Here is a 14,914-nt window from a genome sequence, read left to right on the forward strand (position 1 = left end):
GTATCATCTAGCATCTACGACACCTGGTTTCCAGCTCCTAAACTACAACGATGCCATCGTTCCAGCGGCTCAAACACCCCTTTCGACGCCCTACTCATTACTACACGATCCATGAACCATCTCCTACACCAAGACAATTAGAAGAACGACGTGAGAAGGAGAGGCGAAGGGCACGCGACAAGATTGAGAACGACCTTGATGACGGGCGTGTGGGGCCTAGGAGTAGTGATTCGCCTGATGAGCTTCCAGTGATTATCGACAGAGGTCCATACAGGGGTCACATTTACCCACGGGAGCAGCTTTTCTTCAACAGCATCATGCTGGCCTCTGATGTAGAGCCGATTTGCGCTGGCCCACTGGGAGGAGAGCTTAGACAGGAGGTGCACAGAGCCCCAATAAGGCGTCCAAAGACGCAGCGTGAGCAGAAGCCACGTTCAAGGCCTGTGCCAAGTGAATACTTAACCGCGTCACAGAACGCAGAAAATCTAAGACAGTGGGAAGAGCGGAATAAGGTTCATGAGATAGAGCAAAGAGAGTATCCGAGACCCGTGCCGAGTGAGTATTTGACGGCCAAACAAAACGCTGAGAACTTGCGGCGGTGGAAAGAACGCAGCAGGAGTCTTGCAGCTCCACGGGCACAAGTTCTAATGCGGACTCCGTCTTCCCCAAGACCCCCATCTCCACCAAGGGGACCGATCACCCCTGGCACTAGGGAATGGGATGGCTTCATGGACTTCCCTTTGGATAATTCCGTATACGCTGATGGCAGCAAAGAGGCCACTGTGGATGTACCTGACTCAGCATGCATCCTACCGACGATATTCACACCTGATGCCCCACCGCACCTGACGGATGCCCCTGAGACTGATATTGATTCGGTACCGCAGGCTGATTTCTCTTCCACACCAACTCAATCAGATTGTTCACAGAAAAAGGCTGAAGGAAATGCCTCGAGAAGACTAGAAATCCGATTGTCAACCGGAAGCGAGCAGCCTGAACGGCTAACATGGAACTCAGCGCTCAACAGTATCATACGCAATGAAGCCGTCGATCCAGTCATGAGAGCAAGAGTCAGAGAAAGAATTGAACGTAGTCTCACCTCTGCTGATCAAAAGCTTTTTGACAAGAACTCTTACCCTGTTACTATGAAGGACGCTGGTCTTGTTCCAAATTTCAGCCACCCAAGTGCTGGGAGTGAGTTTCATGACCGTCTTCAGTCTGGACAGGCGGACCGGTCGTTGTCACTGGAAAAGTTTAGACAACTCGAGGAACAACAGGAGGAACAGTCACTGCCTAATGGCGTGAATGCTGGATATCACAATCGTTCGAATTCAAGTAGCGCTCTCTATTGTTCTCCCCCGCACTCCGACTGGCCACTACGCGGAGGTAATGAAGAGAGTCCACCTCAGCTAACTAATGGTGTACCACCAGGTTACTATTCTTCGTCATCGGGCTCTAGTGACGACTCCAATCATGATCCCTATCATCGCCCACCGTCACCCCCTGATCGTGTGCCAGAGCATGTCTTCGCCTTTCTCTGTTCTCTACTGACACCGTCCGAACTCGCCCTCCACTACGATGTCATCTACGATTCGGCTCCTCCATATCCTCCACCATTTCCCAATCTTGTACCACGCAGCAATGCCATGTCGGCGATCCCATTAGACGTGCGTCTTGTCCAAAAGCTACACACTGCGGTTTACGGTCTCCAAGATCGCATCGTTGGCGTAGAAGAAGACCTCATTCCAGAACTTAGCACAAATCTGGAGAACAAGCACCTCCAGGTCAGGGAACTCGATGTACAGAATCTCAGCCTGCAGGAAGAGGTTATAGAACTCAAGCGCATAGTAGACTTCAGCAACAAGGTTCTGGCTGGATGATGGGAGCGCGAATGAGAGGTGTGGCGCACACTTAACGATATCCAGAGGAGACGCAAAGCATGTCGTGGTCGGCTTGCTCACATGTTCTCACGTGGCTCAGATGCTACTATTCGAGAGGATGAGTTGCTGCACTCTCATAAGCCAGGAGATTATGTGGCCCAGACTCAGCTGTTTGGAAGAGCAGCACAGGGCCCTCTTAAGAAGAAGGAACTTGACGCTGTTCTGCTAATGGCGAAACAAAATGTCAGCATACTTATCGAGGATTTGGGGGAAGCAAAGGGGTTGGTGGAGGCGTTTGAAGAGAGAAACGAAGTAAACGAAGAGGTGCTGCCTGCGGAAAGGTACTGAAGGATGTGTGATGGTCTTTGCAAATGAGAAGGACGTACGTACCTAGGTAGTTTGAATTAATTCTTTTTTCAGCTGAAAATGTCCTTGTGGTCGTTTGAAGACTCTAGTACCTCGAAGCTGCTGGAAGCTAGGATCGCAAATGCGATACCAGTCCTTGGGTGCAGTATTGGGTGACCGTAAGAGAGGTAGCTGTGCAACTCCTCACCTGTGCGCTAAGTTTCTGAACGGCACTTTCCGAGAGCCTCCGATACATTTCGCTGCTGATTACTGTGCATTCGAGGGACTGGAGACGCTGCTAGAGCATGGAGCTGACCTACATATTCCTTCAACTTCTGGGGCTACTCCATTCTACCGGGCTTGTCGTGGTGGAAACCTGGACATAGTGAAGAGACTCAAGGGGTGTGGTTGTGATATTACCTAGGTAATGTACGGACTTCGGACGATTGGACACATATGATTGAGGCATTCGAGAACGACCACGAGAGCATTGTTGATATCCTTATCGATTGGGATGCCGATGTATCTACCCTCACAGAAGATGGCAGGACAGCGCTTTCGATTGCTGAAGCTCTCGGTCAACTGACAATCGTAGGAAAGTTCAAGTGTGCTATCAGTGGATTACAAGAGACTATGCCTAACGCCTTAGTTGAGAACTGTAGAGAATAGTGTAACAGGAGAAATGAGTCTCTACACAGGGCAAGTAGCTCAGAGGTACTCTAATTCTATCTTGGCAACACAGTAAAGCGAATACTTCGTTTACAGCAAGTGGTGAAGGTATGCGTTCTACAACTGTAAGTGTACATCACGTTTGAACCTCAGTGGCGTTCATCGCCATCATCATCTTTGAAGTCTTGTTTGCTCTCACCACCCCGCACAGAACCATCCAGATGATCAACGACACCAAAGCTCTGTACCGCTTAATCCGTTACGTTCGTTGACCTAGAATAGAGAAGACGCCAAAGGACGGATCAAAGTTATCGTGCAACCGGACTAACTGTAGTGGCTTAATGAAGTACATCCGTACCAGATATGCACGCCAAGAGATATGAAGATGGCAGAGCCGGACACATATTGGACTTGTGGTAGGATGAATGTCTTGGTCAAGATGGCGAGGATGGTAGGCGCCGGAGCTGATGTTAACGCTCGAAAGGCTGAGGGTTCAGAACGAAACCATTATGGGCATCGCGCACCTGCGAGATAACTCACAACATTGGTTGTTTAGAAGCTAACTCTGATCATCCGTGGTTGCGTTCGTTCAACTCTGGATGATCTCTTACGTGCAAGGACCGGCGTGTAACTACCAAATTAGCGCGACCATACATACCTAGGTAATTTGTCAACCACCATTCATCTCTTCTGCATCGTCACTAGCTTCTCTTCATTTGAGCATCTCCGGAACCGCTGGAATACTCATCCTTCATACATGAAGTTCGCAACCCATGTCGCTTGCGTGCTTGATGTCCCACCCGTCGGCCATCCCGTGTCCGATCGTTCTCGCTCTATTCGCCCATCTGGAATCTACCCCTCCAACACACCAGATACGTCCGAACACAGTACATCATGCTCAGCCACTACATTAATCCCGCAAATCCAGCTTCGGCGCGCTCGCGGTCGTGCTAATGTAGCTGCAAAGGTTGTTCTGCGCTACGAAAGGCCACACCGAAAGTCTAGTACGTTGCTCGGTCATATCTGTGCGGTGGCTTTGCGGTGCCACGATGGAGACTCAGATGTTTACCATGACGTTTTTGGTGATGAGTTGCTGCGGAACCATTGCGCATTCGGACTTTGCCGAGATCTAGAGCGGTCCTTAGCTCACGGCTCAGCTTCACAGGGGTCGCAGCGATAGCAATGGAGCAAAGACGGCAGAACCAACACCAAACCTGCTTTTGGTGTTGCGGGGTGATAGAGGGGTAGGTCTGCGTCCGAGAGAGCGTACATAAAGAGGTAGGATGTCTGCCATAATCGTCAGCAATCAACAAGCTCCGACTTCTTTCTGCACAATAGATTCTCAATCTTCAATTCTTCCAAACAAACACCAGTTCTCATCACCATGTCTTACAACGATAACGATCGCGAGGACCGTACCTCAGGCTACGGTAGCAGCAACCGTGACGACAATGAGTACGGGTCTAAGTCCTCTGGATATGGAAACAATCAGGATGACTCCTCTTACGGCAACAAAACGTCCAGCTATGGATCGAATGACAACGACAGCACTTCCTACGGATCTTCTACGCGCAGGAATGATGACGAGGATACCTACGGATCTGAGAAGAAGTCATCAGGATATGGTTCTTCCGATCGCAACGACGACTCGTATGGTTCTGGCAACAAGACCTCCGAGTTCGGCTCATCGAAGCGCAATGACGACGACGATTCGTACAGTAGCAACAAACAGTCAAGCTATGGCTCATCGGGTCGTAATGACAACGATAACACCTATGGTTCAGAGAGCAAGTCTTCGGGCTATGGATCATCAAACCGTAATGACAACGACGAGGACTCATACGGCAGCAACAAGCAATCCAGCTACGGCTCTTCGAACCGAAACGACAACGAGGACTCTTACGGAAGCAACAAGCAGTCCAGCTACGGCTCCTCGAACCGCAATGACAACGAAGACTCGTACGGTAGCAAGAATCAATCAAGCTACGGTTCATCAGACCGTAAGGATGATGATGACTCGTATGGAAGCAAGAACCAGTCAAGCTACGGCTCATCGAACCGTGACAACGACGACTCGTACAGCTCCTCTAACCGCAAAACCAACGACGATGACTTCGGCTCAAGCAACAAGACTTATGGCTCAGGAAACACTTCTTCTGGGTATGGTGGCTCTTCGGGTCGTGACGACAATGATTCGTACGGAAGTTCTGAACGCCGGAACGAGGACAGCTATGGCTCCAATGACCGCGAGAGTTCTGGGTATGGGGGTTCGAACAGGAGGAGCGATGACTACTAAAGGTCGATGGGATAGGATGAGGTTGGTTGGTTGTGAATGTCACGTCATGGATCCAAGCTCTCTTCCGACATCACAATGCAGCGAACATTGCATTGATACTATATTTGTAGCAGCAGACATGAATCGCACCCTGACGACGCTGACCGCTAATCGTTGAATTGTCCGACGTGACGTGATGTGCATGTTGCTGTAACACTAGCGCGAATCATGACAGGGAAGCTTGCCGCGTAGTGGGTGCTGTACGTCAGTAGTGAGGGGCAGCGCCTTGGTTGGAGGGGCAAGCAACTTCCAAGGCCGACAAGAGCTATAGCTGCCACTTGGGTACCTGACATCCTCCTCAACACACATCTGCACATTCAAACTTTGCCAACTCTCAATCCACATACAACCCTCACTTCTTCAACGTTTTGTAAGTCATTGCTCTCCCATGTTCATCAATGACCTACAACCTTCTCTACTTGCATGTTCGCGTCGCATAGCTCCGAGCAAGCTTAAGAGACGTGGGAGCATTAGCAGTCAATCGTTCTCCATTCTGGCATCGCTAACGGGAAAGCAGACTTCTAGACCTTCAACATGTCATACAACGACGATCGCCGCGAGTACGGCCAGCAGTCTGGCTATGGTGGTCGTGGAGACGACCGTCGCGAACACGAGCAGGGCGGATATGGCGGTGGCGGTGACCGCCGCGAAGAATACGGCCGACCCCAGGAAGGTGGCTTTGGTGGGCCTGCTCTAGGCGACGAAGAGAGGAGAGGCGGAGGAGGAGGTTATGGCTCCTCTGGCGGTTACGGTGGTGGTGGTGGTGAGCGTAGAGAAGAATATGGAAGACCACAGGAGGGCGGCTACGGTGGTCCAGCGTTGGGTGATGAGAGACGCGAAGACCACGGTGGACGACGACACGAGGGTGGAGGATACGACAACGACCGTCCCAGCGGAGGCTACTCTGGAGGCGGAGGCTACGGCGACGACAGACGTCAAGAGTCTCGTCCAAGCGGAGGTTACTCAGGCGGTGGCGACAACTACAATGACCGCCCGAGCGGTGGCTACGGTGACGACAGGCGCCATGAGTCCCGTCCCAGTGGGGGCTACTCAGGTGGTGACGACTATAATGACCGCCCATCCGGAGGCAGCAGCTATGGAGGCAACACTGGAGGGTACGGCAGATCAGGTAGCCACGGAGGTCAACACTCTTCGGGCACATCCTACGGCGGCGGCGGTGGCTATGGTGGTGCCTCGGACGATTTCTCAGGTGCGGCCCAGCATGCTTCGAGCGAGTCTGGAAACAGCGGCGACAACGATCTGTTTAGCAACGTCCTCGGTATGCTGTCCGGCAAGAAGGACAAGCTCAAGGATGAGGATGTAGATGAAGACGATGCAGTCAAGCAGCACGAGAAATTCTACGGCGGTGGTGGCCACGGCGGTAACGAGCAAGCCAGCTCAAACAACGTCGGCGCTGCTGCGGCTATGCAAGCCATGAAGATGTTCAACAACGGCAGTAACGAGGATGCCAAGGGTGGACAGAACAAGTTCATCGGGATGGCCATGGGTCAGGCAGCCCAGCTGTTCGACAAGCAGCAAAGCGAGGGCAAGACTGTAGGTCTTAAGTGTACCTTACACATTTGAGTGTTTTACTGACATACTTAGGACCCGGCTGCTACTAAGCAAGATGCCATTGCTCAGGCTGCACAGATGGCTCTCAAGTTCTATCTGAAATCGCAGATGGGCGGAGGCAGCGGTGGAAGCGGCGGTGGTAACTCTGGAGGCGCTCTCGGCAGCGCGCTCAACATTGCGAGCAAGTTCATGAGCAAATAGAGTCAGTCTGCATAGCAGACCAAGAGGTCAAAACGCTATTCTGACCCAGATAAATTCATTGTGACGCGGCGTCACAATATGCTTGCCGTGTTAAGAAATTGTCTCACGTGCGTGGAGATATGATGCCGTTCTAGCCATCACTAATCTTTCATTAAACAGGGAAACCGATAAGCGAGAGTGAAAGACTGTGGCGGTAACGTACGAATCATATTCCCAGTATGATTGACGCACCAACCGCCATTGATATGTGGCGTACGGCACAATCAGCCGTACTAGCAGCGTGAGCCGTTGGCACGCCTAACTCCCGAAGTCCCGTTTGTTGTCTATCTCGCGTCACAATAAAGCTATCCAGCTTACGTCTGTTCTCTGGAAATCTGCTGTATGGACGTGATTAACGAATTGCCAGCATTACTGCTCGTGTAATGGAGGGTTTGTAGGATGGGAAAGTCTGGTACTATGTCAATGCGCGGCCCCACACCCTGCAGCTGTCTACAAGCTGCATCTAGAAGATCGCATCCCCCATGACCTGTCCGGGCGCCCAAGAACGCGTCTTAGGCCTAGTAAGCGTGGCTTGTCTGCTTATCCGGGCCAAGTGTAAGCAATCGACAGACCGGATTGAGGAGATGAGCTGGGAATCCAACAAGCCGCACCCTTACCGGGGTACATCATGGGCTGCCGCCTTTCGGTACTTGTGTTTCCTTCCTGCTCTCAGCCTGCTTGTACTTTTCTTTGTGCTCTCGATACCCTAATTGCTGGTTTTTCCTCGCTCTCATCTGGTTCTAATCGATCGTTACGTATGCGCCGTCATGATGCACAGCGCCCACTCAGTCGCTACCCAAGCTAGCCTGTCACTGCTGAAGCTGTCGTCTCTGTTACTGCCCTTTGTTACTGCACAGGATTCTGTTAGCTATGACTTCGACAGCTATGGAGCTTCTAATCCGAGTGGCACGCCGTACCAAACTTACATGTCGAACACGAATGTGAAGCCACCGCAGATGCAGATCAATCGAAATGGAACAGCGTTGCAGAGCGGACTTGTGTTCCTGGGGATCAATGGTCTGCCTACGAGTGGGCAGAATTGGCCAGCAATATTTGGTATGTTTCTCTTTTTTCCAGGGAGTTAATTAGATTTTACGTGTAAGCCATGCATTTCAGCCGCGCCAGGTCGATCGTGTAACGCTGTTTTCATATACTAATTCGTGTGACCAGAATTCTCAGACGATCGCATGGGGTCACTTGTATGGACCGGCAACTACAGCGAACCTTTCGATTTCAAGACGCAGACGTACAAGGGCGAGCCTGTACTTACACTCTGGTCTGGAGAGTTACTGAACGGCTACGGACGAGGCTCATATCATATCCTCAACCAAAGCTATGACGAGATAGCGCACTTTCAGGTCAACCGTTTCGGAGATGAAATGGGCGATATCCACGAGTTCGACATCACTGCTGACGATACCGCGCTTGTCTTGATCTACCATGGCATTCCATGGGATTTGACTGCATCCGGAGGTATCGAGAATGGTTGGCTGTTCGAGAATACTTTCCAGGAAATCAACATCGAGACTGGAGAGCTTATTTTTGAGTGGAATGCCAGTACTCATGTTGGAATCAACGAGTCGTACAACTCTCTCCCGTCTGAGGTTGGTCAATCCGAAGAAGCGCCGTGGGATTACTTCCATATAAACTCCGTCGAGAAGGACAGCAACGGTGATTACCTAGTCTCAGCACGCGTCATGGACGCCATATACAAGATATCTGGACAAGACGGAAGCATCATCTGGCGCCTTCAAGGTAAACAATCGGACTTTGACGTTGACCCGGCTGCCAACTTCGCTTTCCAACACGATGCTCGCTGGCTCAACGACAACCAAACTCGCATGACTATTTTTGACAATGGACCCACCGAGACGATTGGCTATTCGCGAGGTCTCTTGCTCGATGTCAATCAGAACGAAAAGACCGTCAAACTTATTACTGAATTCGCCAACCAAGGCAAGACCTTTGCAACATTCGAAGGCAGCTTGCAAGCCATCGACCCTTCTAACGGAACCACAAACTTCATGCTTGGCTTCGGCAGCCAGCCCTTCTTCACCGAGTTGGATCACCAAGGCAACATCCTTCTTGACGTACAGTTTGGCAAAAGTAACGTTGTAAACGCATACCGCGCGTATCGCCAGCAATGGGAGGGAAAACCATCCACCAAGCCGGACGTGCACTGGGATCAAGACGGAAACACGGCGTTCTTCTCTTGGAACGGGGCTACTGAGGTCGAAAGTTGGGTTGTATGCACGGCCAATGCGAGCGATTCACGTACCTGGACCAATGTCACTGTGGCAAGGAGGACAGGATTCGAGACAACAATCGACCTTTCCGATGCACAGTTGGAGAGCTTTGTACGTGGAAAAGCTGTGAGCAGTGATGGTACTGCGTTGGGATGGACTATGGCGAGTGATGGGAATGAATTGTACGATGCGCCAGACGATGTTGATGAGATTGGATCGGCGAGTGCTCCTACTTCTACGGCTTCTTCTTCTTCCACGAGTACCTCAGCGCCATCGAGCACAGATGCTGCTCCTTCGAGCACTTCGAGTGGCGCTGCGACAAGAGCGACACATGGGGTTATGGAGCAGGTGTACGTCGCTGCTGTCGTGGTGGTAGGCGGGCTCGTTCTTGTGTAATGCAGTTCTTGGCGCGAGGACGATGTAACGATAACGAGGTATTGCTGTAGCTAGAGACGTAATTCTAATAACTGTCCACCATCGATGTTCCTGGAATTTACCATATAGCAAGCGGTTTCAACCTTCAAGAGCATGCGCGATGGTCCGGCCGACGTGCCGACGCATCCCCACAACCCCAAGCTTCCTGCCCATTCGATTCACTCCCCTAGGTAGCAACAACTCCGCTCCCGCTCTTTTCCGAAGAAAGTGTTATCAGATAGCATCGCATGCGTTCTACGTGGTTGCTACCATGACTGGTCTTATGTTCTTAAGCTCCACACTACTACTCTCGTGTCACGCATGCAGACCGGATCCATGAGCGTTCCAGCACCACCTCGCGCTGTATCACCACTTGGCCTACCTGCGGCGGCTCTCCATGATCGCGCCCATGCAGAACCACATCCTGACTCAGAAGTTGCAGTGCGCTACGAGCGACAGCGCTACTCGCAGGAGTTGGGACCCGTACGTCGCGAAAGAACTACTACACTGAATGAACCGCGTGCGATACCTAGTCTCAACAGTATACGATCGCGCAATGCGTTGCTGCGCAGCTCGACAAATGACTCAACAGAGGACCTCAGGCGCCATGCTTCTGACATCAGCATAACAAGTGCACAGGTCAATGTGTATCAGGAAGGGCCTGGTAGAGACGAAGTAGCAAGGACAGAGCGGTGGTATGACCCAGTTGTCAAACTTTGGGCTGCACACGTTAGCCTGAGCATCGACGAAGGAGCGCACAGAGATCATTTGGGTATATCCCCTTCCCTGTCCACTCTTGGATGTTTCGGCAGCTAATGAGGCGCTCAGCACTCGAACGCACTTTCCTAGGCTACCTCCGTACCTCCCTTATCCTTGTCATGACAGGAGTTTTGACCGCTCAGCTCTTCCACTTACAGCATTCGGCTACGCCTAACCCGCACTTTGGTTTCTACAAGGTCGGGAAACCGCTTGCAGCAACCTTGATCTGCATGGCTATTGTCGTGGTGTTAGTAGGGGCAATCAGGTTTTGGCGGCTACAGAGGGCGCTTGTGAGAGGGAAGGCCATGGCAGGAGGGTGGGAGGTAGGGCTCGTCATGGTTTTGATGATATGTTTGCTGTTGGTGACATTCGCGGTGGTTGTTGGGGTAGACATCGAGAAGACGTACTTTGGTAACGAGTAGTACGTATGGGCGTGTTTGTAGAGACGAATGCTGATTCACATGCTACACTATGGCGCAGATGTGTTTAGTCAGCGCACCCGCCACAGGCACAAGTGCAGAACTAGTCATGTGCGAGTTGGACGAGTATCATCAAGGCTGGAACATGTCTCAAGTAGGCACGTCGCCAACGGTATGTCATCGTTTGCGGTGGGCCCAACTCAGACCCTTCGCAACTAGCCGAGTTCACTGTTCAAGTTGTGGCACTGTGGAACTGCGGCATAGCGGCACGCGCTACAGGAGCAAACCATAGCAACTCTGCGGGGCAAGGCTTTGGAAAGGTTTGCCAGTATCTGTGGATATATTGGCAGCGTTTAGCTATGAACCTCGGTACGCGGTTGTCGCACTGAGAGCAGCGCGCAGTGGACGTGCTACAGATACGCGGAAACAAGGGAGAGTTTGCCAATGTGAGGCGGTTAAAGTTGTTTTGGGTGCGTGTTACTGCTCAAGTATTGCATGTCGATACGGGCCGTTAGTCGCAAACATGGCTAGTTTGTACGTCTGCACTGGGTGAGGCCTGACGCAATAGCGCCACTCCGCTTCTTAATTCTCCTACGCGACAACCTTGCGAACCGTGAGCCCAACCCTTTTTCTCCAACTCCCCAACACGACATTGCCCCCTACCCACTTCCGCCGTCGTACATAAGGCCCCGAAGCCTCGATCGCACCCCTCGCGCCGTCAACCCATTACCCCAGTGCAGCGCGAAGGACGCTCCGATACCGCCAACATGGGGCTCTCCAAATCCACGCGCATCATGATACTGCTCGCCATCGACACGGCTTTCTTCTTCGTCGAGCTGATTGCCGGATATACGGTGCACTCTTTGGCGCTGGTTGCCGACTCGTTCCACATGGTGCGTATATCTGGCTCGACGTATAATGCGGAGGCACATGCTGACCCCTCGCGCAGTTGAACGATGTCATCTCGCTCCTTGTCGGCTTGTGGGCAGTCAAGGTGGCTAGCCAGAAGACAAACTCAAAGACATACACATACGGAGTGAGTGGGCTCATTGCTTGTGCGCGACGGCTCTGCTAACTAGGAGCAGTGGCAACGTGCGGAGACTCTAGGTGCTCTGATCAACGGAGTCTTTCTAGTCGCGCTTTGTCTCTCTATTTTCCTCGAAGCTATCCAGCGATTCGTTGAGCCACAGGATGTTTCGCACCCCGTCGTCATTCTTATCGTCGGTTCTTGCGGTCTCGCATCCAACATCATCGGTCTCTTCCTCTTCCACGATCACGGCCACGGCCACGGCGGCCATTCCCACGGACATGACGCGCACTCACACGCTGAGGAGGGTCACTCTCATGGTGTAGACGCGCATGACCATGCCGTCGCAGATGAGAGCGGTAACATCGCGGATGTGCTGCCCCAGAACCGCGTCGGCTTCCCGTCAAACCTCACCCAAACACCCACCAAGTCCAACGGTGTGTCATTCACATCCGACGCAGACACACGCCGCTCGTCTACTCCTGGAAAGAAGAACAAACGCCACAGCCGATCGCACTCGCGCAACTATGCCACCATCGACGAGATCTACGTACACCCTTCGTCCTTCAGGAACAGCATTATCGAGTCTTCGCGCGCGCACGACGACGAGGCTGACGACGAGGACAATAATGTCATAGATGACGACGAGCCCACTGAGCAGACTTCGCTTCTATCCAAGTCCAAGAGCCACGGCTCACACGACCACTCTCACGGAAATGGCAAGACCAACAAGAAGGATCAGCACAAGGGCCACAACCACAACCAGCCCAAGAAAGAGTCATCCGCAGGTGGCCACGGTCATTCTCACGCAGATCTCAACATGCGTGGTGTCTTCCTACACGTCATGGGCGATGCTCTTGGCAACATTGGTGTCATTGGCACTGCTCTGTTCATCTGGCTCACCGACTTCTCCTGGAGGATGTATGCTGATCCCGCTGTGTCTCTGCTCATCACCGTCATCATCCTTCTGTCTGCTCTGCCCCTGTGCAAGGCTGCTTCTCGTATCCTTCTGCAAGCCGTTCCGGAGAACCTTTCCATCGACGACATCACTGAGGACATTACCGACCTTACCGGCATCGTCTCTTGCCACCATCTCCACGTCTGGCAGCTGTCAGACACGAAGCTTATTGCATCCCTGCACGTTCAGGTCGACTTTGACTTCAAGGGTGAGGGCTCGGCACGTTACATGGACCTCGCACGCCAAATCCGCGAATGCCTCCACCAGTATGGCATTCACTCTTCTACCATCCAGCCTGAGTTCTGCCTCGACGCCAGCCACGACCATTCAGCCCATGGCTCTGACGACAGCGGCGCGGAAGATGGCGGTCGCGTCAGCAAGAACCCCAGCGTAAAGGGCGGCCCTGATGCTTGTCTGCTAGAATGCCCCGACAGCTGCGGTGGAGGAAAGCAATGCTGCGACCCCAATACTACCGGTCCCATTGCGCCTTCTTCATAAGCAATTGCTCTTTTCCCTTCCACTGGCACTGCGTGTATTATTTGTTTCGTTACAGTACCCCGACGCTTGTATGTGTCAATGTTTCTTCTGTTTGGGAGGTCCCTTGTATCAAAAGGCTAGGGCGACATCATGGTCGCTAATTATGCATGGCGGGTAGAGAATGGAATCTTCATGGACGGCATTGTAATGCATTGGAGGAATAGAAGGTAGCTGAACATAATGAAGAAGTGATGGCGAAACGTGACTCATGTTTCGTATCCTTATCTCTCGACCGTTTACACCAACCTCTCCAACACAGCACTAGCTGCCACTGGGTGAAATAGTCGCGTGTCTCGAGTGCCCTGTGCTGACGGAGTGGAACGCTCGTGTGGGTAGTTTGCCCAAGTGGGCAACATCTCCACACTCACGCCCTGCGACACGAAGGGCTTCAAGCATATACCAAGTTTATAATATGGAGCTCATGTGGGCACCAGGACAACGAGCTTCCAGATCTGTGGGTTGGGCCGTGGGTCACTATCTTCCATTACCGCCGCGCACCTGCAGGCGTGGCCTTCTGGAAGCATTGGGGACAGGCACCCAGCACCCAGCACCACGCATAACCAAGGGCAGGGCCGGGATTAACGCGGGGATTGTACGCTTATACAAGGAACATGTACGCGACCCGACGTTCAGGCGCGCCACTGCGCCGCTGACAGGTAAATGTGTGTCGGTAAGAAAGCTTGACCGCGCCTTCCGTGTCTGGGCGCTGCAGCTTAGCCGTGCTTATGGCGGAAATTGCATGTCGTGACGGAGGCGGAGTAACATTTACAGCGGAGAAGGACGTGATGTGCATGAAGGCCATGGCCTGCAACACGCGGTTGTCATTACCACGACAAGAGACTTGCGATATACAATGTCGGATTGCAATGTCCCCCGTCTTACGCTCATCTCTCGCCTGATCCTCGGTCACCGTTACCAAGCAAAGATGGTCCACCACCATCGAAAACCCAACCACCGCTTAAATTCCCCACTAAGCAGTCCATAAGCGCGCGATGCGGAGATCCTCGCAGACTCATTGGCCATGTCGTGGCTTGAATCCCCAATCGAGCGTGTCTAGGCGAGACGACCGTGAACAGCTCCACTGCGGGTCAGAAGCTTATCTCTCTGTCTCCCTCTCGGCGTCGCCCGAACTAGTGTGTATTCGGGACTGTTTGGAAAGAAACCGAGGTCGTTAGATTCGGCGGTCCTGGTCCCTGAACCCGGAGAGACTGTCTGAACTATTTCTACTTTCCGCAATCGGGGTGGGTCGGCCAGGCAAATTTTCCAGATGAGTGTCTGGAAGGCTGGAGACTTGAAAAGATTATGGACCGGTCAGAGCTGGATTGCAAATAGAATACGTTGGCTATTTGGTTGCAGGATTGCCGATGCCATCCTATCTCTGTGGCGGCACGGTTAGCATGACTGCAGCTAAAGTTACGTGTGCGGTTTTTTATACGAGCATTGATGGTGCTGGGGTCGTCCAACGCCGCAGCAAACGGGCGAACCACAACTCACGCATTCACGGTGGTCAGGG

The 14,914-nt window shown here is 52.4% G+C and overlaps 7 protein-coding genes across 7 annotated transcripts; all 7 read left to right on the forward strand.

Moving 5' to 3' along the window:
• Positions 1-50: 50 nt before the first annotated feature.
• CC77DRAFT_1012719 (hypothetical protein) lies at positions 51-2,894 on the forward strand (the record flags this gene model as incomplete). The annotated part of the gene is made up of 4 exons (XM_018523786.1): positions 51-1,784; positions 1,926-2,221; positions 2,346-2,404; positions 2,650-2,894. The coding sequence occupies 4 exons, from the start codon at positions 51-53 to the stop codon at positions 2,892-2,894; spliced, it is 2,334 nt and encodes a 777-aa protein (XP_018381466.1).
• A 1,384-nt stretch (positions 2,895-4,278) lies between these two features.
• CC77DRAFT_1065610 (hypothetical protein) lies at positions 4,279-5,190 on the forward strand (the record flags this gene model as incomplete). Its single annotated transcript, XM_018528827.1, has 1 exon — positions 4,279-5,190. The coding sequence occupies one exon, from the start codon at positions 4,279-4,281 to the stop codon at positions 5,188-5,190; it is 912 nt and encodes a 303-aa protein (XP_018381467.1).
• Positions 5,191-5,482: 292 nt separating this feature from the next.
• On the forward strand, positions 5,483-7,431 carry CC77DRAFT_414739 (hypothetical protein). The gene is made up of 4 exons (XM_018531616.1): positions 5,483-5,599; positions 5,747-6,783; positions 6,835-7,109; positions 7,162-7,431. Exons 2-3 carry the CDS (start codon positions 5,764-5,766, stop codon positions 7,000-7,002), a joined length of 1,188 nt encoding a protein of 395 aa, XP_018381468.1. The 5' UTR covers positions 5,483-5,599; positions 5,747-5,763; the 3' UTR covers positions 7,003-7,109; positions 7,162-7,431.
• Positions 7,229-7,858, forward strand: CC77DRAFT_1024475 (hypothetical protein). The gene has a single exon (XM_018525881.1). It carries the CDS (start codon positions 7,524-7,526, stop codon positions 7,749-7,751), a length of 228 nt encoding a protein of 75 aa, XP_018381469.1. The 5' UTR covers positions 7,229-7,523; the 3' UTR covers positions 7,752-7,858.
• Positions 7,549-9,767, forward strand: CC77DRAFT_1024476 (hypothetical protein). The gene is made up of 2 exons (XM_018525882.1): positions 7,549-8,097; positions 8,212-9,767. Exons 1-2 carry the CDS (start codon positions 7,812-7,814, stop codon positions 9,681-9,683), a joined length of 1,758 nt encoding a protein of 585 aa, XP_018381470.1. The 5' UTR covers positions 7,549-7,811; the 3' UTR covers positions 9,684-9,767.
• Positions 9,768-10,382: 615 nt separating this feature from the next.
• CC77DRAFT_918423 (hypothetical protein) lies at positions 10,383-10,870 on the forward strand (the record flags this gene model as incomplete). The annotated part of the gene is made up of 2 exons (XM_018533693.1): positions 10,383-10,473; positions 10,530-10,870. Coding segments are annotated over 2 exons (432 nt in total), but the record flags the coding sequence as incomplete, so codon positions are not given.
• Positions 10,871-11,472: 602 nt separating this feature from the next.
• CC77DRAFT_998268 (zinc/cadmium resistance protein-like protein) lies at positions 11,473-13,362 on the forward strand (the record flags this gene model as incomplete). The annotated part of the gene is made up of 3 exons (XM_018536533.1): positions 11,473-11,772; positions 11,829-11,915; positions 11,965-13,362. The coding sequence occupies exons 1-3, from the start codon at positions 11,647-11,649 to the stop codon at positions 13,360-13,362; spliced, it is 1,611 nt and encodes a 536-aa protein (XP_018381472.1). The 5' UTR covers positions 11,473-11,646.
• Between the last annotated feature and the right edge of the window lie 1,552 nt (positions 13,363-14,914).

Source organism: Alternaria alternata (assembly GCF_001642055.1).
Source record: "Alternaria alternata strain SRC1lrK2f unplaced genomic scaffold CC77scaffold_23, whole genome shotgun sequence".
In the NCBI taxonomy this organism is placed as follows: Eukaryota; Fungi; Ascomycota; class Dothideomycetes; order Pleosporales; family Pleosporaceae; genus Alternaria; species Alternaria alternata.